Raw genomic sequence first — 24,705 nt, forward strand, 5'->3', positions numbered from 1 at the left:
CGCCGTTGCCGGGGACAGAGTTTTTCTGTCCCTGGCATTTCAACGACATTCATCTTCTCATATCTTTCTCATCTCTCATTTGAGCAGGCAGATTCAGCATTTTTTGGCATCATTTGGATCTTTTCATCACTTATCTTTTGCCACATCAGCAACTACTCTTCAGTTCGTTTCTTGTTTGGGTGGCGACTCCATTTCTTTTCATTTATTTTTCCCAGACAATAAGCCTCTTTCACATCAGCTTGTTTGTTGCTTTTTGGATCCTAGAATTAGATTCATTGTTCAATTGGCGACTCCATTTCTTTCATCTCTTGATTTTCTTGAGCAGAGATCTCTTTCTATCATCCATTTGGTCCCTTGTTATTCGTCATGGATTATTCATTTAAACCATGTCATTTTACTGATGATCTCCATGATATTCCGGAAATGGCCATTTCTAAATTACCTTTGTTCTCAAGTGGTGATTCAGTCGCTGTTAAAAGACATCTAGGCTTGTTTACTCGTATAATGATCATATATTGTAGACCCCCTCAGTATAATCATGAAGATGTCAAAATGCGTCTTTTTGTCTTTTCTTTGGAGGGTGATGCTTTGAATTGGTTTAACAATTGTCCTAAGGATTCTTTCACTTCTTTACAAGACATTGTCAATGCTTTTAAAGATAGATATGGTAATCCAGATAGCTCGCCTTGTGCCCCTAAAATTGTGCAACAGAATGAAAGTAATCTTATGAAAGGTTCAGCTGTCGGTGAAAGATTCCAAGACAATTCTTCATATCAGAATGTGCCATCCACCTGTACTATTGCAGATCAAATCCATGATAGTGGAAAAGCAGGGACAAATGACAACGAAAAGGAAGATCAAAAGCAAATTATACAAGAACTAATGCTGCTAGTAAAAAATATGGAGATTAATCAAACTAATTACGCCAATGATGTGAGAACTTTATGCACCCACCTGGAAAAATGTAATAGGGAGATGGAGATCATGCAAAATCAGCATGCTAAGGAAATTGAGGCCATGAAGACTAATCATGACACAAAAATTAGTTTTATGCAAAGCAGGTTATCAGGCTTAGAGGAAAATATGACGACCATGAAAGCTAATCATGATAGGGAAATTAATTCTATGCAAAACAAGTTATTAACTATGGATGAAGAAATGACTATCATGACATTCAATCATAATAATCAGTTAGCTACCATGCAAGCAAATCATAAGGAAGAGATAAACTCTATGCAGCATTGCTTGATGACCATAAAGGAAAAAGACGATAAAGTAATAAAAGATATGGAAGCTAATCAGATACGTCTTTAGAAAAAGTTATTGACCATGGAAGAAGATCATGCCAGGGAAATCAATGCTATGAAAGTTGAACACTCTAGCCAGATAAATGCCATTACAATACCGATACATAAATTTCAACAGCGAATTAAGGATGAAAGAAACCAGGAAACATCAATAGATCAGGAGCCTTCTCATTTGCTGCAACAAGCTCCATCTTATTATGAGGAGGTCATTGGTTCGATTGAAAGGTGGTTAATTGAAGGTGATCCAGATAAAATTAAAAACGATAAAGATCAGATGCAAGATGAAGAAAGACATGTCACACATATCTTACATACTTCATCTAAGAGCTTTGAAACAGAAAGTTCCACGTCATCAGTAATACAACCTGCCACAAAGAAAAAGCGCAAGAGAAAGAAAATGAGAAGAAGATTTGATGCATCAGACAGCCGTGAGCAGCTTGATTTTCGGATAGGAAAAAGTCCTACCATATGTAGAATTGGACATGGCACATCCGACAAGCAGCTAACAGATTTGCCTGAAAGCAAGCAAAATCTCAGTATACACTATATTGAACACATCTGATGCCATGGGGCATCCTTTGTATTGTATTTCTAACCCTACTCCTTGTCATTTCAGCATTTCATTTATGTTTTAGGATTAGATTTACTTTTCCAAATAGTTAATAAATGAAAAGCTTATATCTTTCATGTGCTTAATGTTATATGATGATTTTTGAATGGACGTTACTTATGTTTTATTGTGTATTGCGTGGATGCGGATTCTGAATTCTCACATTCCTGCAGTGCAGCAACGTGTCCCCAAGTGGAGCCAGATGTTGACCACTACATGTCAACTTCCCATAGCAGTCCACCCCCTTTTCTTCGCAAACGGGATAGCGCTTGATTGACGTGTCCGTGCCATTCGACAATCATCGTTGACTTGATCAATTTATGTTGAAAACCCAGTCTGCATGTGTGAATTATAAATAATCTTAGCAGAGTTGAGTCATGTATGTAAATTGCCTAGGTGGACCTAATTTTCTCGTGATAATCTACATTCCGGAAGGTTTTTTGTCTCACCGATCCATGATCGACAGAATTTTCCTTCAGCCTAACCCCAAAGCCGGAATGAATTTTGTCATTAGAATCTTAGACGAATCCTAGTGTGTTGATCTGCTAGATTATATTTGGTCGCAGAACTGGGTGGTCTATGAGGGTCTATGTCAAGTGAGTTTTCCCCTTTGAGATGTAAAATTGTAAAAGTCATGATGTAAAGTATCTTGAGGGTTAGAAAATGCTTTAATCCCCTCATAAGTCCCAAGTCCTAGGTCCTAGGTGATTTTTCCAAAGGCCAAGTTCCAGGATCCAAAAATAAAAATTAAAAAATTAAAAAAAAATTAATTAATTAAAAAATAGATAAAAATAATAATAATAAATTTTAAAAATAATTAAATAAAAATAATAATAAAATAATAATAAATCAAATTTTTGAGTAAATAAATGCAGAATTTTAATTTTTTAATATATTAAAATGCATTTAAAAATTCGACGGATGAGATTAAAAGAAAGCTTGATCCTCATCAACGGTCGAGATTAGTTTGACATGGATCACTCGAACTAGCTGTTGGGAATTTTTCCTTTAAATAGGGTGCTAGGGTTCATTTGAGAGGAGATTCGATCTGTGAGTCTTGTGCTGAAGAAAGCTCTCTTGTAAACTTTTTCTGGTGCTAATAAAGAAAGACTTTGGGGTTGAAATCTTGTTGGTGTTACTCTCCTGAAGTGCTGTGAGCTGTTTTATTTTCTACATATTTTCATTTTTTCAACCATTAGTAATAGCTTGATCTAGAGTATTGTTGAACACAGGTATCTTGTTCACTTACTAGGGTTTGAATGGTAGTGGTATTTCTGAAATAATGGCAAGTATCTCCATTGCATCTGGAATCTAGTATTGTTTTTTCCTCTTTATTGATGGTTGAAGTGAGCTGTGCAGGAAACCCTTATTGAGAAGATCAGTGGGAGTTTGGGGAAGTTCTCGGCTGAACCAGCCAACTCCCGCAAAGCATTCTCTTGCAAAGCCCAGCCAGTTTCGATCCTGGGTTTATCATTCAAGTTTGTTTTATGAATGCATGAGAAATTTCTGAAGTATCTCATAGTAAATCTGATATTCTGATAATATTACTGTGATTATTGACAAATCTGGCTGTTTGAGAGTCGAACAGTTGTAAATATCATTTATTTGGGGTTTCCAGTTTTCGTTTCTTGCACATATTATTTTTGGGTTTTCTTTTTCTTTTGCAAGTTGCAGGTACAGGGTTTTGAGAAATAGTTTCAGGGTTGTTCCCTCTTCATCATCGTTCCCCTGCCATCAATTTCTCTTCAAAGCCTGTGGGAAAACATCTTGCTGCCATCATATCTGTCAAATCTTCAACGCTGCTTCAGGCCAACTTTCTCATCAGCAAACGCATCTTCTTCATCAGCACTGCTGCCCAGATCAGCAAATCCTCACGCTTTCTGCCTGTCCATCGCCCACACGTTTCATTTTCTTACCTCTGCGTTTTACTCCAACGTATCATCACCAAAGCTCCATCGTTGCAGTTCCAGCATCCATTGATCAGTTCCATCTGCAAGCAAATCACTGTAATCTCTGCGTCCAAGCATTCCTCACGCAAATCTGCAAACGCAGCCCCTCCGCCTGTCTCTCTGCGTCTATTTCTTTTCCTGCACAGTTACCATTTCCTACCTGCGTGCTGCCATCTTGCACCATACCTCTGCCCATCTCAAGCTGCGTTGCTCCACGCACAGCCGTCATCAGCAACGTTCACGTCCCTTCCGCCATACACGTCGTTCCTCTGACCTTAACTCCCTCAGCTCTCCACGCTGCCATTCACCTGCTACTGCCCCACGATTTCATTGCCTCCACGCTAAAAACCTGCTCTTCCTGCCCATCGAACTCTCTCACACTGTCATCTGCCACCGTCAAGCTTCCGAACCTGCAACTGCAAAAAAAATATATATATATATATATATATATATATATTATACATACAAAACCCGCGATCAACACGTATCCCCTACACCTTCTACACGTTGTTGGCAATCCTTCCGCAATCCTGCAAGTCGAAACCCTCTCGCTGCCTCGTTCCTTTTCTTTTGCCGTCGACCATCCTCCAACTTCTCGTCGAAGTTCATTCCGTCTTCAAACCTGCACACTGGGAAACAAACATATATCTTTTATGTTGAATGCGTTTTGTTAGGTTAACGTTAGCATATTTTGGTTTAGAATATTGTTTTTTTAGTATGCGGTAGTATATTATAAAAAAAAAAGGAAAAGTAAGATTCAATTTTCATTTGTTTTAGAATAGATACTATTTAGATTTTAGTTTTTGTTTTAATAAATCGATTTTTCTTTTGTTTCATATGTATGCTGTAGTTAGGGTTTAGTTAGTTTCATTTTTCTTATGGTTTAGAATTTAATAACTTTTGTTAAAGTTTCAGTTTTATTTAGATTTAACTCTTATTTTTGTTACGATTTAGTTAAGTTTACCTTACTTTATAAACAAAAAAATAATAATAATAATAAAATATAAAATTTAGTTTAGATTTTAGTATTATTTAGATTTTAGATTTAAAGTTTCAATAGCTTAGTTTTGTTTTATTTGAAAATATAAAAATACACAAAAAATTTGGAAATACTTTGCCAATTTCAGTCTTGGCTCAGGAATTTGTTATGTTCTGCTGAGGCTAAAATTTTGATGTGGGAATAACATTTATCATTTCTTCATATGGTTAAACATGCTTAATGTTCATTTGAAGGTTAACTACATGAATGTGATCTCTGGTTAGCACTTTACGTGGTTGTTTAAAGCACTTTATCTTTCAAAATTTTAATTGCTGGAGTATCATTAAGCCATTAAGCATTTATTGATTATCTCGCATGTGGTAAAAGTTAATCTTTGTTGTTTGATGGTAAAACGATTGTTAATGAGTTCATATCTCTGCAGCGTTTGATAAATAATCGTTTAGTCATTTATTTTATAAGGCACTGGTCCATTAATTTAATAAAATCAATTTAGTGCTGGTTTCCCTTCGTGTCTCCCAACCCAACTGGTTCACAGTTGGTCATCCATTTTCCTATAGGGTCTACCCCCCTTAGCCGCGGGAAACAGGCTTAATCGGAGAGATCAAGGATCAGGGTGACAGCCCCCACTCTGAGCGTTGTCGTGACAATCTGTGCAACAACAGGCACCATCTTCCATATTATACTTTTATAACTGGTGGTTTAGCAGTTTATGTGTTCCTCTCCTGCAATAGAATACTATTTGCTTGTCCACACCATCAATCTATTTTTTTATACTATTCCATGGGTTTCTCAAGTTCTGTAAAATGCTCTGATACCGACATTGATCTGGCTCTAGGAGACAAATAAAGATATTGCTCATTTTTAGTGTGAAAGTGTGCATAAAGAAAACAGTCACTTGTTGAGTTTACCAAATAGTGTATGCAGAAAAGCAAGACCAAGTGCAAAGCATTTCTTTATCCAATTGCGTACAAATGCAGAGCTTTTACTACCTCACGGATAATATATTTGACTTCTAAAAGAACCAGCCAGATTTATAGATTGAGAAATCTCAAGTCCTATTGGAATATGATTTCTCAGTCCCTAAAATCCTTTTGTTTACCTCTATTTATGAACCCCGATCTTGGAAATTCGTTGCCTATTTATATTCGGGAGCAAGTTAAATTCCACTATCACTTCCTTTAGTTACATAAGTTGGCTGAGTGGTTTGCATTCCATTTGATTGGGCTGACTAGAGATCAACATCAACTTGTCATCATCCCTCACTCAGGTCATCAGTCCTTTCATTTTCTTATCTAGGGCAAAGAAGAGCTTCTGAACTACATTATGCCATAGACATTGAAATAGTAAGACACTCTCAAAGCATGTAGACTCTAATAAGAGTAAAAATAACAAAAATTAAACAACTGATACTCAAAAATGCCTATTTAATGCTCAGGAAAGATGTCTCATTGCTATTTGAATTCCCTTGAGAAGACATCCATCACTCATTCACCACAAAAACATGCCATGAACCAAAGAGAGATTTCACTATGCTGTTTTGTCTTTGGAATGAGAAGGTTGCAATCACAAACACCCTTTTTACAGTCACCATCTTCATTGCTAGTGAAACAGAGCAGATCTTTCTTACATTATCTTGAGAGAGGAAATTCAAAATCAATTAAGGGGGTACCCCATCTAAAATCATTGTGGAGAGTTGAAAAGAGTAAAAAGGTAATGTGGTACCCGCATCAAGCTGAAGAACATTTTAGACAACTGCAAAACACCCTGCTCAACAAATTTCTTGTGAAAAGATTTTGACCCCTGTATTCCATTGCACCAATTGCATCTTGAAGTTTGGTATGAAGATACACATGGACCAGAGAAACCAGGAAAAGACTCCTCTGAAAATAAATCACAGACATGCTTGTCCCAAATCAAATGGAACAACTCCTTCGTTGACAATCCCATAGTAATTGTTGCATTCAGGTTACCATCAACTTGAATAGCATCAATGACCTGAACATGCATAATGTAATACGCATCATGTACTAACAATGGATAAAAAAAAATTATATTTTATTAAACAGGCATATTCTGTAACAAACCATACCTCTCCAAAAGTTGGCTGTTGAGCACACCCACAAGAATCCATTACTGCCCTGCACATCTTCTTACAAGGAAATCCTAAGCTTGCTGCTTGGATGATGCGTGGCAGAGCTTGTTGTAAAGAAAGAGTTGTGGAAGACTTCTCTAATGTGATGGATGATACAAGAGGCTACCAACCAAATGAATAATATTATCAAAAGTTGAAGAAAAGTAGATAGTACTAACATAACCCCCCACCCCCTGCTGACTGCATTCTTGGGAATAATATTCATAACAAATTGCATCAGAAAAAAGAATAATAAAAGATGAATTTATGGAAAGTTAATTCAATTATTCAAATTACAATAGAAAATTGATTCACTGAGCTCTAGGCTGCTAGTATGTCAACAATGAAATAATCTACACTGAACAAAATCTAAAAAGTTGTAAGATTTATACATCTTGTGGTAAAAGAATAAGTTGAGAGAAAAGCCTCTACTTTCATTCATACTAATATGGATAAACTCTGATGTGAAAACCTTTTCCAGTTCCACTGTCTTGTACCATATTTATAGTGAAGAACAGAAAGCATACCAGAATTTCATCGAGTACTTTATCAATTGTCCCACAGGGAGGTGTGTTGACAGCACACCAGAACTTCTCAAAGTTATCTTGGCAATCAGCACAATCCATAAGTCCTGGAAATGCACCCCACAAACAAAAAGAACAAGATACATAAATATCAGGAATAACAAAGTAAATTAATTCGTTCAATATAATGTGCAGCTGTCAAGAAAATCCATTCATCGAAAAGCACACATAAGGTAACAATTGCTTTAGTGTCTAGATGCAGTTCAAACTGAAATTCAATCCCATCTAACAAGATTGAAGCATCCAGATTATGAAGTATGAATTTCCTGATTCTGCACAAGGGGATACCACATATATTACAAGATTCAAAGACAGCGTTCAGCTTCATGTTCATCATATGGCTTAAATTAAATGATTCCTAAAACTTTTTCAGATAATGTCCTATAACCCTCCATAATCCCGTTCAATCTCAAGAGTTCATGCAGGGGGAAGGGACTTCAATTTCAGCTCATTAAAATTCATTTTATTTGATACCTGGACAGCTATTTTTCTTGCTTTTCCACACAAAATGAATGAAAGTAAATATCTGAAAACCAACCAACAATCAATAAGTTAAAGACAATGCTGCTTCACATAGTGATCACAACTGAAAAACAATTGAAATCACAAAGCCCTAAAATATGAAATCTGAATAAGTATTGACATTCACCAAAGGAAACTTAAAGAAATGAAACTCCCAAATAACATACAAATAAATTACGTTTATTCAACGGTAGGATTTCTCCCTTATCATATAAGATACGTTTTTCAACTTTTAAAAAACCATCTTATTTGGGAACATATCACATCACCTAACACAGGAACTCAATCAGACATGCCTGCGCTCCTTACTTGGGTAGGGAGGAAAAGCAAAGCCCTACCACACACCTATTCTTTTAATTTTTGCATTTTTTTAAATATCCAACTTAATTTGTGGGAAAAAAATGTAGAAGATGTTATAACTTATAAGCATAACATTTGGAAGACATTTCAATCATAAATTAATCATATTAAACATTAAACCCTGAAACCACACTCACAAAAAACTACCAGATAAGTGGCAACTCTGCACTCATCAGTTCTTACGAAGTGCAGAAGAGATTGCACCTGAGATGCTGGACTATCTCACGCTACTGATGTCTGCCATATGTAGTACCTGTAGGCTGTTACCACTCAATCTAGCAGGGGTCTTAGGAGGGGTACCCTAGGGACAACTACTAGACCCAAATGACAACAATGGGACAAAGACGCACTGTCACCTCAGTGTCACCTTAGTTAGTGTCCCCTACTCTTTACAGACTTTCACCAATGGAAGGAGTCCCAATATAAGGGAAATCACTTGAATGATAGGATCAATGACAAGGTATGATGTGATTTCCAAGGCCCATTCATAGGAGAGGCTTCATTAATAGCTCAATGCTTCAAGAAGAAGCTAATGGCTCTCCAAGAAAGGCATGTGAGGATACCTAGACCTAGGGTTAATGACATTCAATGATGATGAGAATTCCTAAGGTCAGGGATCCTAAGATGATTAGGACCTCTCAAGAAGCTTTTTGAAATGAGCAATTGCTTCTACGATAAGTGTTGCTCGACTTGAGAGACCTAGGATGGGTCCACACGAGACCTAAGTTTGTAGGATTGATCATGAAAGGGAAACCTCCAAGGAGGACACTGGGTCAAGGTAGGATTAAGAAAGGGCTGGAAATGTTCAAGATTTAATGAAATACAATCCTCTAGGAAGCCTCTCAGTATGACGTCAAATATAGGTCTTCAAAATTCGGGCTAGGGTTTGGTTTTTCTCATAAATGAACCATTGAAATGTTGTGAAACCTTGAGGATATTTAGAAGGGATACTAGCACAAAGATTGGTCCTAACGGAATTGAAAGATCATCCCTCTAAAATATTTCGAATGATGCCCTAGCAAGGTCGTACAACTGAGAAACCGAAAATTAGAGGAAGGAAGAGTGGTTTTAGGTTGATCACCTAGGATTAAGACTAGTGCATTATCAACTGGGAGAAATGGAGTCAAGATTTCCTTTGATGAAAGAATTTCGCTCTATCAAGGAGACCTATGTAGCTTTCGCTAACCCTAAAGACCGAGCAAATTGACTACACCAGATGTTTATACTTCATTTCACAAAGGTTGATGGAGATTCCAGGATGAAATATGCAAAATGAGCCTCTACGAACATTCATTCACATTATCTATGAGTAATGCATGCAATACTTCAACAATCTTAGTATTTTCATGAATTCACATTAGATTATGGCACATAGAAGATATTCCATATATTAGACATGTAACAATGTAAAAATATAGCATCAGATAACACTTACAAGATAATGTGAGTATATCCAGCCATCAAATTTGCAAGTAGAAGCTCCAAGACAAGCTAGTGAAAATCTCAAACATCAAAATGAATCAAAGACTACCAATTTCGTCCATCAATTGCAGGTATGAATTCTTTTACAAGAGAAAACCCAATCCAAATGATGATGATCCACTACAAATGAGGTCTCTTAATTTATATGAGCCTCTCACAAGTTCGAATGGTCTAATTTGCCTAATTAAGCCCCTAATAATATTTTAATGTGAAAATAACAATAACTTTGTTGCAAGCTCACCAAATAGCTCATATGTGCAAAATAAGCCTTCCTAATGAGGCTGAAATGATAAAATAAGGGTGCAAAGGGCCGTTGGAAGGCCGAGATGAGTCCTCAATGTGCCATGATGAAGAGGAGGGCTCCAAAAATGATGATCAAGGGGGTGGCCCCTTGATTTCCAAGAAAAACATCATGTGGTGCTCCCAAGTGGTTGTGGGGCACAATCAATGGTCTCATGGGTCTCCAGTGGCTCAATAACAAGTTGATTCTCCATCAGTGAGGGCTAGAAGATGATTTGGGCCCTGGATCAACTGCCAAGTGTTGGGCGCAAGTGTGTGGTTGGTTGGGCAACGTGGTCCAAGTACATCATCGTCTCTATATGGATGGGGCACAAGCAAGTAATGTGTGGTGCTGAAGAAGCCCATGATGTGGCAATCAATGCTCTGTTGTGGTAGAGGCCCATGGCTCTCAACGCTCACCCTACAAGTGCCATTATGGCCCTCTAAAGGGCTTGGATCCTGTATAGGGAGGCCAAGTCCAAGATGGAAACCCGCCTGCAATCCCTATAATATCCAATGTGTCTCCTCATCTTTCAATATAACAATTCGTTAGTGCAATTGAGTAAATAAGCTTGCTAATCAGGGGCAAAAGTGGACACTTCATAGTGGCACGCCCTTCCAAATGGGCTTTAGAGAGTACAAGTATTACCTTGCTCAACAAGAGAGGTTAATAAAGGACCCTATTAGGCAGTTTCAACCTTTAAGGGAGTGACAGGTCCATGGTACATCCATCGAATGGCAGGTGGCATGTGAAATAATAATGGAACGAAATGGGTAATAAGGAAGGCTCCAAGCCACATGCCATGGTACAAGGGTCACTATAATGAGGGAAGCCCACACATTGGATGTATAGATGTAAGAGGGAACAAACGTGGTACATGAGTTACTCTAGCCTTTGTTTTTCCACCCTTCTTCATATGCCTTTCGCCTTTTATTGATATTTCTTTCTCTACTACTCGGGGCTCCAGGGGATGAGAGCATGATGTGTATGATGTAGCAGCGATTACTCCCTTAAGGTTGGGCAGTTCATCGCCCATCGGTGGTTGGGACAATTATGGGTTCCTTAATGATGCAGGGGACACTCATAGGATCCATAAGAACCAAGGTGACAGCCATAGTGATAGGGGGTAGAGCTCATGTTTGGCTTTTGCCCACATGCTAAATTTTTATGTCTCGACCATCTTTTGCATTTTGTAGTACATTTCCTATTGTAAGTGGCCAAATTATGCTTTTAACTTTCTTTTTAGCTACATCAACCTCTAGGGCATCGTTCTAGGCCCGACCCAAAGTGCGAAAAATGGGAGGGGTATGCAAACACCTTGTGGACCCAATGGACAAATGTGGATCTAGATAGGAAAAGTCTGAAACGAAGCCATAATGAGAGGAGGGGAGTGACATATATGGTGTCGGGAAGTGGACCACGCAACCAAAATTAGGGTTTCCCATGTAGTGTCTCTCCTAAAGCTACTTGCCAATAGAGGAGATCCCACAGGACTAGGATACAAGATTAACCACCAAGTTGGGACAAGGGACCAAGAATAAAATCCAAGCCCATGCTTTCCGCTGAATCCACCCACTAATCCATGTCCAAATGTGCCCAAGAAAAGCAAGCATAAACACCCAATTACAAAATGAAAAGTCATACCTCGGGTTCGGAAGGCCCACCTTCAAACATACGATCATAGTAGATGGGCGAGTGCACACAACAATTGGCTCAGGTGGCGGAGAATGGTGGCACGTCGAGCTATCTAGTGGCTGCAAGGGGTTAGTGGTTGTTGGCTAAAGACAAATCTAGGAGAAAAATTTCTCCTATAGGGGTTGTTGAGAAATCAGAAGGGCAATGATTATAGAGATTTCTCTTTACTTGATAGCTACTTGTGATGTCTTTTTAATTATTAGCTTTGTTACTTATTATTATATGTGTGAATCATCAAACAACTACCAAAACAAGAAGAACAAGAACATAGAATATAGGCTGCAAGCCAGGGCCAAAACCTCTCCACTTGAGAGGAAAACCCGCAAATCTCTTCTCTTCCTTATAGATTCTTCAATTGACGAATTCCAAGACCTTAAGACTGACTTTAGAACCCTCCAAGACCAAGACCAACCTCTCTAGATGATGTGCTAACCTTGATCTTGTCAAACCCAGTCAAATCTCTTCCAATAACACTTCTTCGACCTCCAGCTGCAGAAATTTCGGCCTCCACTGCAGATCTGAAATTTTAGCCCCCCCAGCAATTGTTGTTGCCACACATGTGAGCTTTGATCTACCTTCTGAGCCCTCCTTTGACCTTCGCTTAACTTTCCCTCACTTCAGGAGCATGAGGATTACCCTTGGTGACCTTCGCTTGACCTAATTGTCTCCTTTTCTCCAAGATCGAACTTGAAGATAGAAATCCTAGGTATTGTTGCAGAAACCCTAGTTCTCCTTAGCACGTGTGAGAGAGAAATAACCCAAACAAATATCTTATTTGTCCTCTTCCTTCTTCACTGCCTTCTTCCTTCTTCTTCCCTAGAATGAGATATGAGTGAATGTGTTTCAAGGAGGACAAGTTCCCTCCTATATATAAGCTCTTCAAGGTCGACATGGCTCTTCCTTCTAGGTCGACTTGTCAGCTGTCAGGGCGACTTGGTCTTGGATGGTTATCTAGCCACTTTTTAAGACAAAAATAATTTTCTTTACAAGTTACAATGTGCCCGATGGGGTCTTCAACTTATGACAATGACTCTTTTGACTTCTTGACCTAGGACAAACCCTAGAAGCACTCAATGGGTGCTTGACCTATAAAATAAAAGACCTTAAGCATGAAACCCATGCTCCAAATAATAATAATAATAATTTTTCTTTCATTTTACACTTTACAAGAATCAAAAGTACATTTCATCTATATGAAGATCGAACCTAGTTACACATTTTTCAACACTCCCTCTTAACTAGGGAGGTATTCATATATGGTACATGGACATTCTCAATCTGAAGAGATCTCATAAGAAGAGTCAGATTGGTAACCCATCCGTAATAGCATCATACCAACCAGCATTGTCACATAGCAAGGCCTTGACTAACAGAGTTATCTCTCCACAAGATCAGAGCACAATGCCGGCGATACCAATGATTTATAGACACCATCATCATTGTCTCTCAAGGTACATAATCAACCCGAGTGTTCACAGAGTATGACCTTTGGATTATTCTTATCTTGGATAGCCAATCGTCAAAGAATATCGGTCCACGACCACTCTCATCTTGGATGCCCTACCACATCCTCAGAGAGCATCAAATGCCAAATGTTTACCCAATCCTCCATTCCGTCTTCCCAAGTGAAGACAAGAATGATGTGCCTACTCTCCCTCTCAACTAGGGAGGATATATCAACCAAACCAAGCTTACCTCTCAAATATACAAGCTCCTTATTAGGAAGAGATTTTGTCAATATGTCAGCTACCTGTTCATCAATGGAGATATACTATAGCTACAATACACCATCTCGTACTAGCTTCTGAATATAGTGATACTTGTTGTTGATACGCTTTGTCTTTCCATGAAATACTGGGTCTTCAGACAATCATATACAACTGGTCTTATCACAATGTATCACTGTAAGGTCCATCAGTCCTGTAAATAGGTCGAATAACAGCTTCCTCAACAAGACCGCTTCTTTGTTACTTCACAGGATGCAATATACTCAACCTCAGCACTACTCAAAGCAATTGTATCTTGCTTTATGCTCATCCATGAGACAATGGAGGATCCCAAAACTAAAACATCCTCTTGTAATGCTCCTTCCATCTTGCTCGCTGCCTCCTCAGTTGAAATCTATATATCCAATTAGTTGAACATCATTCCTTCTGTCATACTTTAGGCAGTAGTGGATGGTTCCTCGCAAATATCTCAGAATATGTTTTGTTGTTATCCAATGATCATGCTTCAGCTCCACTTGGAATTGACTAAGAACATTTACTGCAAAGCATATGTTTGGTCGAGTATTCACCAAGTACATCAGTGAGCCAATCAGTTGTTTATACTTGGAAGGATCTACCGGGCTTGATTCGTAACTCCTTAGTCTTTTTAAGTTTGTGATCATCAGAGTTGTCATTGATTTGCAATCCATCATGTCAAACCTCTTCAACATCTTGATCACATACTTCTCTTGACCCAGATAAATCTCATCAGGTCCTTGATGTTGATTTTTGTAGCTTGGGAGGTACTCCAAGCTTTGTGGATCGAGGGTTTGGAGGAAGAAGCTCCACAAGTGGCCTTGTGGGCTTGGAACCCAAGCTTGGGGTTTTGCACCCATCGTGATTTGGGCCAAAACCATGAGCACATTTCGACATGTGATGGATGAGGATGATAGCTCTTGTCGAGACGAATCTGACACAACGAAGATCATCCAATTCTGAGTTGTAGAAATGAAGTTATGAATTTTTGAAGTTATGGAGTGGGTTTGCACCATGTGTTAAGTCTGCTTGAGTTAAATAAGCCTCTTGACAACTGGACAAGCCCATAGAGGACATTTTGAGGAGACCTTCTATTATGTAAATATAGAAGGTGATGGAGGACATTTAGAGCATCCATTTGTGCAACACAAGTATAAGAAAGAGCTCATTGGAGGAGGAAAGAATTCTGCTTTAGGACGCATGTAAGTGAGGGCAAACCAGCGAAGGAGAAACATGCTTGGGCAAGCATTTCATGACTGTTTAGTAGGCCGAGATTGTATAGCAGGAAGGTCGAGTGAAAGGAGAAGGGATTGGGCATGTTTGAGGGTTCGATTGAGGGTGGACAGTCCCAAAACAAGGCTGTCACAAACCTATAGGTGGAGATCTAGGGCAGCTGTAATGACTTGAAGGAAGACCGAGGTTTATTTGAAGGCTAGGACAACAACAAACTACCTCGGCCTCTCAAGGAGGGAAGGCCACACTCCTAGAAGGTCGTTCTGGGCAAGAAAATCGAGGAGGATCCTCCTTGTAATAGGTCGAGAAAGGGACCTTGCTGTGATGATTAGGCCACAGGCCTGTAGGTGTTGATTTGAGGGTCAAACCATATAAACAGGGAGTTGTAGGTGCCTCCTCAAACAGCGAGGTCAGTAATCTTGTGAAGGGAAGAAGACCGCATAAGTTAAGGTGAGTTTTGGTATGTTTGGTGGGTTGTTGTAGGCTACAGGAGAAGCCCTAACCAATGACCAAAACTCTGCTCATGAACAACAGTACAGAGGTATGTGTTTTCTCCATTAGTGACTTGTGTTGGATCCGTGATTTTGGATCAGTTTGGATGGGATTTGTTTGCAGCCAATAGTAGCCAAAGTGGAGGAGCAGACTTGGTGGTTAGATGCCCTAACCAGTGGCAGTTTCTACAGTGATTGTTCATCAATGTATTAGACACTTGGCGAAGTTTGTTAGCATCCATGTGGAGGGGGGGTTTCCTAGATGTTGGATGCCCTAACTAGGAGCAAATGCTACAAGGATTGGTCACTCGTGGTTTGTTGGAGGGCAACATAAAAGTGGACCAAGTGTGGACGTAATTGGGCATTTATGGTATGTTGGAGGGCAGAGTGATAATGCCCAAGTTGGAGCCCGATGTGCAACACTTTGATGGACAAAAGTAGTTTCTAGAGCAGCAGTTGTTGAGCTCAAGGGTTTGATCAACTAGGAGCAATTTGTGGAGCCCTAGACTTGTGTGTGGAGAAGGACTTCTACAGCAGATGATGGGTAGTCCTCCTAGCTCGTGTTCATTATGGGAGATGGGCATCTTGCAGTGATAGGTGGCAGCCCTCCGTGCCCTATGATGGTCTTCATTGGAGCAACGCAGGAAGACCATAGTGGGTTGAAGTCCCTGAGTAGCTAAGGAGCAGCAGTGGGCAGATTGAGAGTTGTTCACATACGAAGTTGTGAACAACTCGACAGGAGTCTCGATGTGTTGATGCGTTGATGGACGAATGATCAACTAGTGAGCAGATTGACAGTAGAGGTTCAGTGGTCAAATGGACTTGGATCGTTGATAGAGGCAGGAGCTACAAATCGGGAGTTTAAGGATCGAGCAGGTACAGGGTACGACTGAGAGGAGCTGAGAAAGCCGAATACATCAACCAGATGGTTAGAGTATCTTATTGAGGGCAAATTGGTTATCGATGGATTGACACCAAGCCCCAGTTTGTATCTTGTACTAGTGGATGTATGAGGGCCATTATCCCTGGTAAGGGAGCCCTAGACTGTTGTATTATATGTTGATTAATATAACTAAGTTGGGTTGAAAATGGTAAAAAGTTGTCTATATTTTGTGCATGTGTGCTTTACTGTTGCTTATATTCTGTTGTGCAAAGTAGTTTTGTTGAGATTCTTGGTTTGGTAGCGTCAAAGATTCTAAGATTTTATCCTAGACCCAAGATCGTGGAAATTCAACACTTGCCAAACTTCTAGTCCCAACTAAACTTCTAGTCCCAAATAGTAGTGCATCAACCCTAGATCCTTCATGTCAAATTATGTTGCTAATTGCTTCTTACATTTTTCAAGTTGACCTTCTACACCTATCAAGAGAAGATCATCTATATACAAAAGAATGATTACCGGTTCACCCTTCATAACCTTAATATAAAGGTTCGAATCAACAGAACTCTTCATGAAGCCTAACCTCTGAAAGTATGCATCCATTCTAGCATACCATGCCCTTGGTGCTTGTTTGAGGCCATATAATGCCTTCTTCAATTTGCAAACATATGCCTTTTTGTCTTTAAATTCAAATCCCAAGGGTTGCTGTATATAGACTTCCTCATCAATTGTGCCATTCAAAAATGCAGTCTTGACATCCATTTGGTGGATGTTCCATCCCATCGATGCTGCCAAAGAGACCAACGAACGTATAGTTGTATACCTTGTTGTCGAAGCAAATGTCTCTTCATAGTCGATGCCTTCAAGTTGAGAGAAACCCCTAGCCACAAATCTTGCCTTATACTTGTCAATACTTTCATTTGCTGCATATTTGATCTTATAGATCTATTTGCAAGTTACCACAGATTTGTCATCGGGCCTAGGCACGATCTCCCACACTCCATTCTTCATTATAGATTGATATTCTTCATTCATGGCATCCTTCCATTCTTGATGGTTGACAACTTCTTCAAAAGTGGATGGCTTTGCTTCTATTAGTTTTGTCATGTAGGTTGCATACCCAAAATATCATTTGGGCTTCTTGCTTTCCCTGAATGAGCCCTGAGTTGCTCCATGACCTTCTGCATCAAGTAGTGTTGACTTCAACCAATTAGGTCCCTTTCTTGATTCGGGGATGACCACAAGTTGAATAGGTTCATTGGGACCTTCATCTTCAAGGTGAGATTCTTCTTCCCTATCAACTTCCTCTTCAAATACTGGAAGTTCTTCATCATCAGAGTCCATGGGAAGTTCCTTTGATTTCTTGAATGTAATAATTTCATCAAATATGACATCTCGACTGACTTCTATACAGTGTCCTTCCTTTATGCACATTCTATAGGCCTTAAGAAGGGTTCTTGTAGCCAACAATTGTTCCTCTCATGCCTGATGGATCCAGCTTCTTTCTTTTGTCCTTCGGTATATGAATATATACAGGACAACCAAAGAATCAGAGATGATCTATAGTTGGTTTCTTCCTAGTGAATACTTCTTCGAGAGTTCTGTTATCCAGTGACATGTGGGAACTTTGATTTTTAATCTATACAGTTGCCTTTGTGGCTTCTCCCCACAAAAACTTCGATAGATCTTGATCATGCAACATTGCTTTTACACTTTCTTTAATGGACCGGTTCTTTTGCTCTACAACTTCATTTTGTTCCGGATTATATAGGACTATCAACTCCCTCTTAATCCCAAATTCCTTACAGAAAGTTATAATTTCCTTGGATGTATACTCTCCTCCATTATCAGATCTTAGTATCTCGATTTTCCTTTCTATAAGGTTTTCTACTTCCGCTTTGAATTCTTGAAATTTTGTAAATACTTCATCCTTAGATTTCATATGTTAACCCAAGTTTTCCTTGAATGATCATCTATAAAAGTGACATAATATAGATGACCTCCAAGTGATTTTGGAGTCATATTACCACAAACTTTGGAATGAATAAGATCCAAGATTTCTTTTGACCATAAAGCACTGCTTCCAAATGGTCTCTTGGTATTCTCTTACCCAATGCACATCCTTTGCATACTCCTTCGTGATCTTTTTTCACTTCAGGAATTCCTTCTACTATAGAACTAGTTGGAAGGATTTTGAAATGAAGATGGCCAAACCTTCTATGACATAGTTCACATGGGCTGATTTCAATGTGAACCAAAGCTTGTGAAAGAGGAGATATCAACCTGTAAAGCCTTCCTTCACGCATACCAATTACTCTAACATTCTCTATGCTTGAGTTTTTACTCCATACTACAACTCTTCCATCAATGAAAGCTACTCTATCACCCTTATCTTCTAGACTTGAAATAGAAAGTAAGTTCTTATGCAAACCTAGTACAAATAGGATATTGTTGAGATGAATGTTGCTTCCATTTTCCAACTATAGATGTAGATCCAATTCCTCTTATAGGATAGCTCTTATTATCTCCAAGTTCCACTGAGTAAGAAGATTTTCCCTTTGATAATGTCTTCAGTTGTTTGTGATGACCAATCATGTGTCTAGATGCACCACTATCGATTACCCAAATATTTTCATCTTGGAATGTGCCAGTGAGTGTTGAGAAGAGTCCTTCATCCTTTGTCTTGGTTCCTTCCTTCTTTGTAGTGAATAGAAGATTCCATGCTTCCTTGATGCCTCTCTTGAGATGGCTTGCTACCTTTGAACACTTCTTGAGGAGCTTCCTTAATGCAATAGAGATCTTCATGATGCCCTTAGTTAACCTTAGCTCTGATACCATGTTGAGAAATCAAAAGGGCAATGATTATAGAGATTTCTCTTTACTTGATAACTGCTTGTGATGTCTTTTTAATTATTAGCTTTGTTGCTTATTATTGTATGTGTGAATCATCAAACAGCGACCAAAAAAACAAAAAGAACAAGAACACAGAATATAGGCTGCAAGCCAGGGCCAAAACCTCTCCACTTGAGAGGAAAACCTGCAAATCTCTTCTCTTCCTTATAGATTCTTCAATTGACGAATTCCAAGACCTTAAGATTGACTTCAGAACCCTCCAAGACCAAGACCAACCTCTCTGGATGATGTGCTAACCTTGATCCTGTCAAACCCAATCAAATCTCTTCCAGTAGCACTTCTTCAACGTCGAGCTGCAAAAATTTCGGCCTCCACCGCAAATCTGAAATTTCAGCCCCCCTAGCAATTGTTGCCACACATTTGAGCTTTGATCCGCCTTCTGAGCCCTCCTTTGACCTTCGCTTGACTTTCCCTCACTTCAAGAGCATGAGGATTACCCTTGGTGACCTTCATTTGACCTACTTGTCTCCTTTTCTCCAAGATCGAACTTGAAGATAGAAACCCTAGGTCTTGTTGCAGAAACCCTAGTTCTCCTTAGCATGTGTGAGAGAGAAATAACCCAAACAAATATCTTCTTTGTCCTCTTCCTTCTTCGTTGCCTTCTTCTTCCTTCTTCTTCACTAGAATGAGAGATGAGTGAATGTGTCTCAAGGAGGATGAGTTCCCTCCTATATATAGGCTCTTCAAGGTGGACGTGGCTCTTCCTTTTAGGCCGACTTGGTCTTGGAGGGTATCTGGACACTTTTTAAGACAAAAATAATTTTCTTTACAAGTTACAATGTGCCCGATGGGGTCTTCAACTTATGACAATGACTCTTTTGACTTCTTGACCTAGGACAAACCCTAGAAGCACTCAATGGGTGCTTGACCTATAAAATAAAAGACCTTGAGCATGAAACCCATGCTCCAAATAATAATAATAATAATAATTTTTCTTTCATTTTACACTTTACAAGAATCAAAAGTACATTTCATCTATATGAAGACCGAACCTAGTTACACATTTTTCAACAAGGGTCACCCACTTGTGGTGGGTAACAGTACCTCCTTTCTTCACGTCTCACTGATCTAACTCCCTATCACTGGGAATAACTATGAAGAAGTCAATCTGGCAAACATCGTCCACCATGCTACTGTGCATACTCTAATTCACCTACCACTAATTGTAGCTGAACCAATCTCAAATTTCACAATATAGGTACCACTACGCCGCTGCTTCTACACTACCTTTGTGCTATTGTTACCATTGCAACTGTGTGTACTGATCATGATCTCCCTCGAATAAGAACTGGGAAATCTCTCTTGGGATGGAAACCCTCTGATGGAGTCTCTCTCTAGATGGAACTACACCTGCACTCTGCAACTGGCTAATTCGAACTGTCACCCCTGGCCGGAAACTCTCTCATGGAGTCTCTCTCTAGCTGGAATTGTGCCTGCTACTTGCAGTTGGCCAATTCACACTACCACCAAATACATGAATTTCCTACACCTACAACTGGAAACTCAATCTCTCCTCGAAAACCTGAACATCAAGCTTCTATAGGGCTACTCCCTCTGAAGCTTGACCCCCTCTGAGTCTCAAACTCTCTAGATCTATTATGCCACTGCAACTAGCTCTGCAACTGTCCCTTGAGTCTCTAACTACAGCTGGCTCTACACAATCTACTGAGCACCTGAATGCACCTGGTTGGCTCTACAACTGCCTCTCATGTATCTGACTGCAACTAGCTCTGCATTGCACTTTGCTGACCTTTAATCTTCCTACCACTCTGTAATGTGGGCTCCCGTAGCAAAGGTAATGATCCATGTGAAAAATGTACGGCTAGATATGATCTAGACCTCCTATTGCTCTTCTTATGGACCATGCCCATACTAGATATTTGAAGCGTCATGTTCCTCCTCCATCAGAAGGTATTGTTGCTATCAATGTGAATTCTTCCAATCTGGAGGTCAACTCATCGATCTCTACCGAAGTTGTTGTCTGTTGTCCCTTATTGTACTTCTTCCTCTTTGGACACTAGGTGACATAGTGATCCAGGTGGATGTTGGTGGCCACCCACCAACCCATTTGGACCCCCACAACTATCTCCTTCAGTCTTTTCAGTTTCCTAAATTGTATCACAGTTTACTATTTTTAGCAGTTTTTCGGGTCCTGAACTTCCGGAGCCGTTTTGAGGCCCTAAACGACGTTTTTTTTGGGAATCTGGGGCAACATGGGTCCATGGACCGATGTTGCCTCCCAAAGTGGTAGTACTCGGATAGATCTTTCTAACGAGCTATCGTACGCGTCAAACGGAGATCGTATGCCAAAGTTACGACCCCGGGAAATTGATGTACCAATTTACCCAAACAGGGCCCACAATTTGGCGTTTCATCTTCTAGGGTTAGGTTTCGGGATGTGAAGGGTTTTCCATTGTTTCTCAACAATAAATAGGCCTTCGAGCCTCATTGTAACACAGTTCGGAACAGTTCAGAGGCATGTAGCCACACATCTCTTCTCAGAGATAGCTACCATCGCCCTAGCTGGTTTATTTCCATTTCTGGTTGTAAGCATATTTCAGTATTTTTCCATTAATGAAATGAATCATTATTTCCGCTGCATCTATGTGTTTATGGTTATTGCATCTATGTATTTATGGTTATCTCTGTAAGCTATTGCGTTCCTGTCTAAATCCGGATCAGTGGTATCGGAGCGGTCTGCTTTTTCTCTGTTTTTCTTTGCATGTCCCCAACGAGGTCAGGATATAAGGAGTTAGGGCTTGAACTGGTCGAACCTTTGCAAGACCAGCCTCGCAAATCTCGACGGCCTCCCATGGTGGATGAGAAGAAAGACGAGGGAGCAGGAGATCCTATCAAAATCTTGCTCGAAGAAGCGCTCGAGCGGCAAAGGAACGCGATGATGGATAGCTTTGCGCAGATCCTTCAGCGGCTTCCCAGAGGCGACGCATCGGCTTCCAACAGCGACTATGGAAACACCACGCCATTTAAGGTACAAGTTAATTTTGAAATCCCCATCTTCGAGGGTCAAATAGACGCAGATGCCGTAGATAAATGGTTAAATCTGCTAGATGGGTATTTTTCTGTTCATGAATTTTCAAGTCGGGAAAAGATTGTTTTCGCTCTTCTCAAAGCAGCCCCCCACGTCAAGGACTGGTGGGAAACCTACTGCGAGCAGAAGAATGAAAGTACAGGCTCACTATTTTCAGCCGCACCCACTTGGAATGACTTCAGGGATGCCATCAAGGAGCAGTACTACCCTGTCGGAAGCTATGAGGACAAATACATCAAATGGACCACACTGCGGCAGGGACGAGACCAAGATGTGCCGGAATTCACAAACATTTTTCATACCCTTCGCACACAGTTGGGTATCAAAGATTCTGAGCTGCATCTGGTACTCAAATATCGTGGCTGCCTGCACAAGTACATCCAGGAAGAGATGGTGTTCTTGAACATCTCCTCACTTGGCACAGCATACCGATACGCTGTCAAAATCGAGCAAAAGTTCAAACAGAAGAAGCGAGACTTTGGATCTGCAAATCCGAAGCCCAAAGGACAAAGCCAAGGCGGGGTGACCCAAGACAACCCGTCGAAGCCGCAAGAAAAGAACAACACCACGAAGCCGAAGAAGGACACAGGAAAGTGGTGTGAGTTCCACAAGAGTCCCACTCATAACACAAGTGAGTGTCGGACCAAGCAGTCGCTAGTGGCTGAGTTGAAGGCTTCCGAATCAGATGCATGTTCCGACCTTGAGCCAGAACCCGACAAGGGGAATGGCAAAGGGAAGCAGATCATTGATGCAGATCCCAGCGCCATTGTTGCCACCGCCAAGATCCAGAAAGATGAGCCCGAAAATCCAGAGGAAGGGGAGCGTCTTTTCCACTCACAGATGTGGGTGAAGGGTTCACCGCTGCGATTCATTGTCGATAGTGGTAGCCAAAAGAACCTGGTTTCAGCAGAGGTCGTGAAGCGGTTGGGCCTACTGACTACACCGCACTCGCAGCCGTACAGTATCGGGTGGCTTCACGAAGGACGAGATCTGAAAGTTCGCCAGCAGTGCCTCCTTCCCTACAGCATCAAGCCCTTCACCGACGAGGTATTATGTGATGTTACACCTCTGGATGTTTGTGATGTATTATTAGGCCAGCCATACTTGTGGAGGCGACATGCTGTGTATGAGTCCAGGCCTCGTGCTGTCATTATTTCTTTGAATAATTCATTATACAGGATACCGGAGGTAGCCCCACCTACCACCACATCTTTGATTACTACCAAGAAAGGCAGCAAGCTCATATCACAGACTAGGAAATTCATTTGTCTGGTTCACTCCCAAAGTAAGGGGAAGATCGTTGCTACATCCATGACCCCTGCAAAGGGTTCCTCTACACAGCAGCAGCAGCAAAGGAATACGGTCATGACAGAACACAGGAACAACTTCTCCTCATCCACAGGGATACCACACAAGCTTCAAGTGGGCAACAAAGTCTGGTTGCATCTGCAGAAAGAACGCCTTACAAGAGCCCATCAGAAGTTCCGACCACTCCGACATGGTCCTCACAACAGTACCAAGGCTATGGGCAACAATGCTTTGAAGCACAGCATTCCTCCATTCCTTCGCTTGCACCGAGTATTCAATGTGGACCATCATCGACCATGCTTCCCACCATCACTGGACACATCAGAGATTGCAGGACAAGTTCAGCAGATGGAGGAACTCAACACAATGGGGACCATTGCTTCCTAAGGGGGGAGGAATGATCCAGGTGGATGTTGGTGGCCACCCACCAACCCATTTGGACCCCCACAACTATCTCCTTCAGTCTTTTCAGTTTCCTAAATTGTATCACAGTTTACTATTTTTAGCAGTTTTTCGGGTCCTGAACTTCCGGAGCCGTTTTGAGGCCCTGAACGACGTTTTTTTTGGGAATCTGGGGCAACATGGGTCCATGACCCATGTTGCCTCCCAAAGTGGTAGTACTCGGATAGATCTTTCTAACGAGCTATCGTACGCGTCAAACGGAGATCGTATGCCAAAGTTACGACCCCGGGAAATTGATGTACCAATTTACCCAAACAGGGCCCACAATTTGGCGTTTCATCTTCTAGGGTTAGGTTTCGGGATGTGAAGGGTTTTCCATTGTTTCTCAACAATAAATAGGCCTTCGAGCCTCATTGTAACACAGTTCGGAACAGTTCAGAGGCATGTAGCCGCACATCTCTTCTCAGAGATAGCTACCATCGCCCTAGCTGGTTTATTTCCATTTCTGGTTGTAAGCATATTTCAGTATTTTTCCATTAATGAAATGAATCATTATTTCCGCTGCATCTATGTGTTTATGGTTATTGCATCTCTGTATTTATGGTTATCTCTGTAAGCTATTGCGTTCCTGTCTAAATCCGGATCACATAGTGACCAAACTCATCACATCCAAAGCACTTGATCTTCGATAGGTCTTTTTCTTCTTCTCTCCTCCTCTTGAGTTTTGTCCCTAACTTGGACCTTTCTTCGCCTTTCCCTTCTCTACA

General features: G+C 40.4%; 1 protein-coding gene across 1 annotated transcript in view; it reads right to left on the reverse strand.

Moving 5' to 3' along the window:
• Window positions 1-24,705, reverse strand: part of LOC149150286 (uncharacterized) — a 91,185-nt gene that overhangs the window by 27,178 nt on the left and 39,302 nt on the right. Inside the window, exons 3-5 of the mRNA XM_089437956.1 lie at window positions 7,525-7,628; window positions 6,956-7,120; window positions 6,589-6,861 (exon numbers count right to left, since the gene is read on the reverse strand). Of these exons, the coding sequence (XP_089294082.1) occupies window positions 6,589-6,861; window positions 6,956-7,120; window positions 7,525-7,628 (542 nt within the window). The remainder of the gene's footprint in view (window positions 1-6,588; window positions 6,862-6,955; window positions 7,121-7,524; window positions 7,629-24,705) is intronic.

The sequence above is a fragment of the Pinus tabuliformis genome, chromosome 9, assembly GCF_031772625.1.
Source record: "Pinus tabuliformis cultivar Carrire ecotype Pingquan chromosome 9, CPIR1, whole genome shotgun sequence".
NCBI lineage: Eukaryota > Viridiplantae > Streptophyta > Pinopsida > Pinales > Pinaceae > Pinus > Pinus tabuliformis.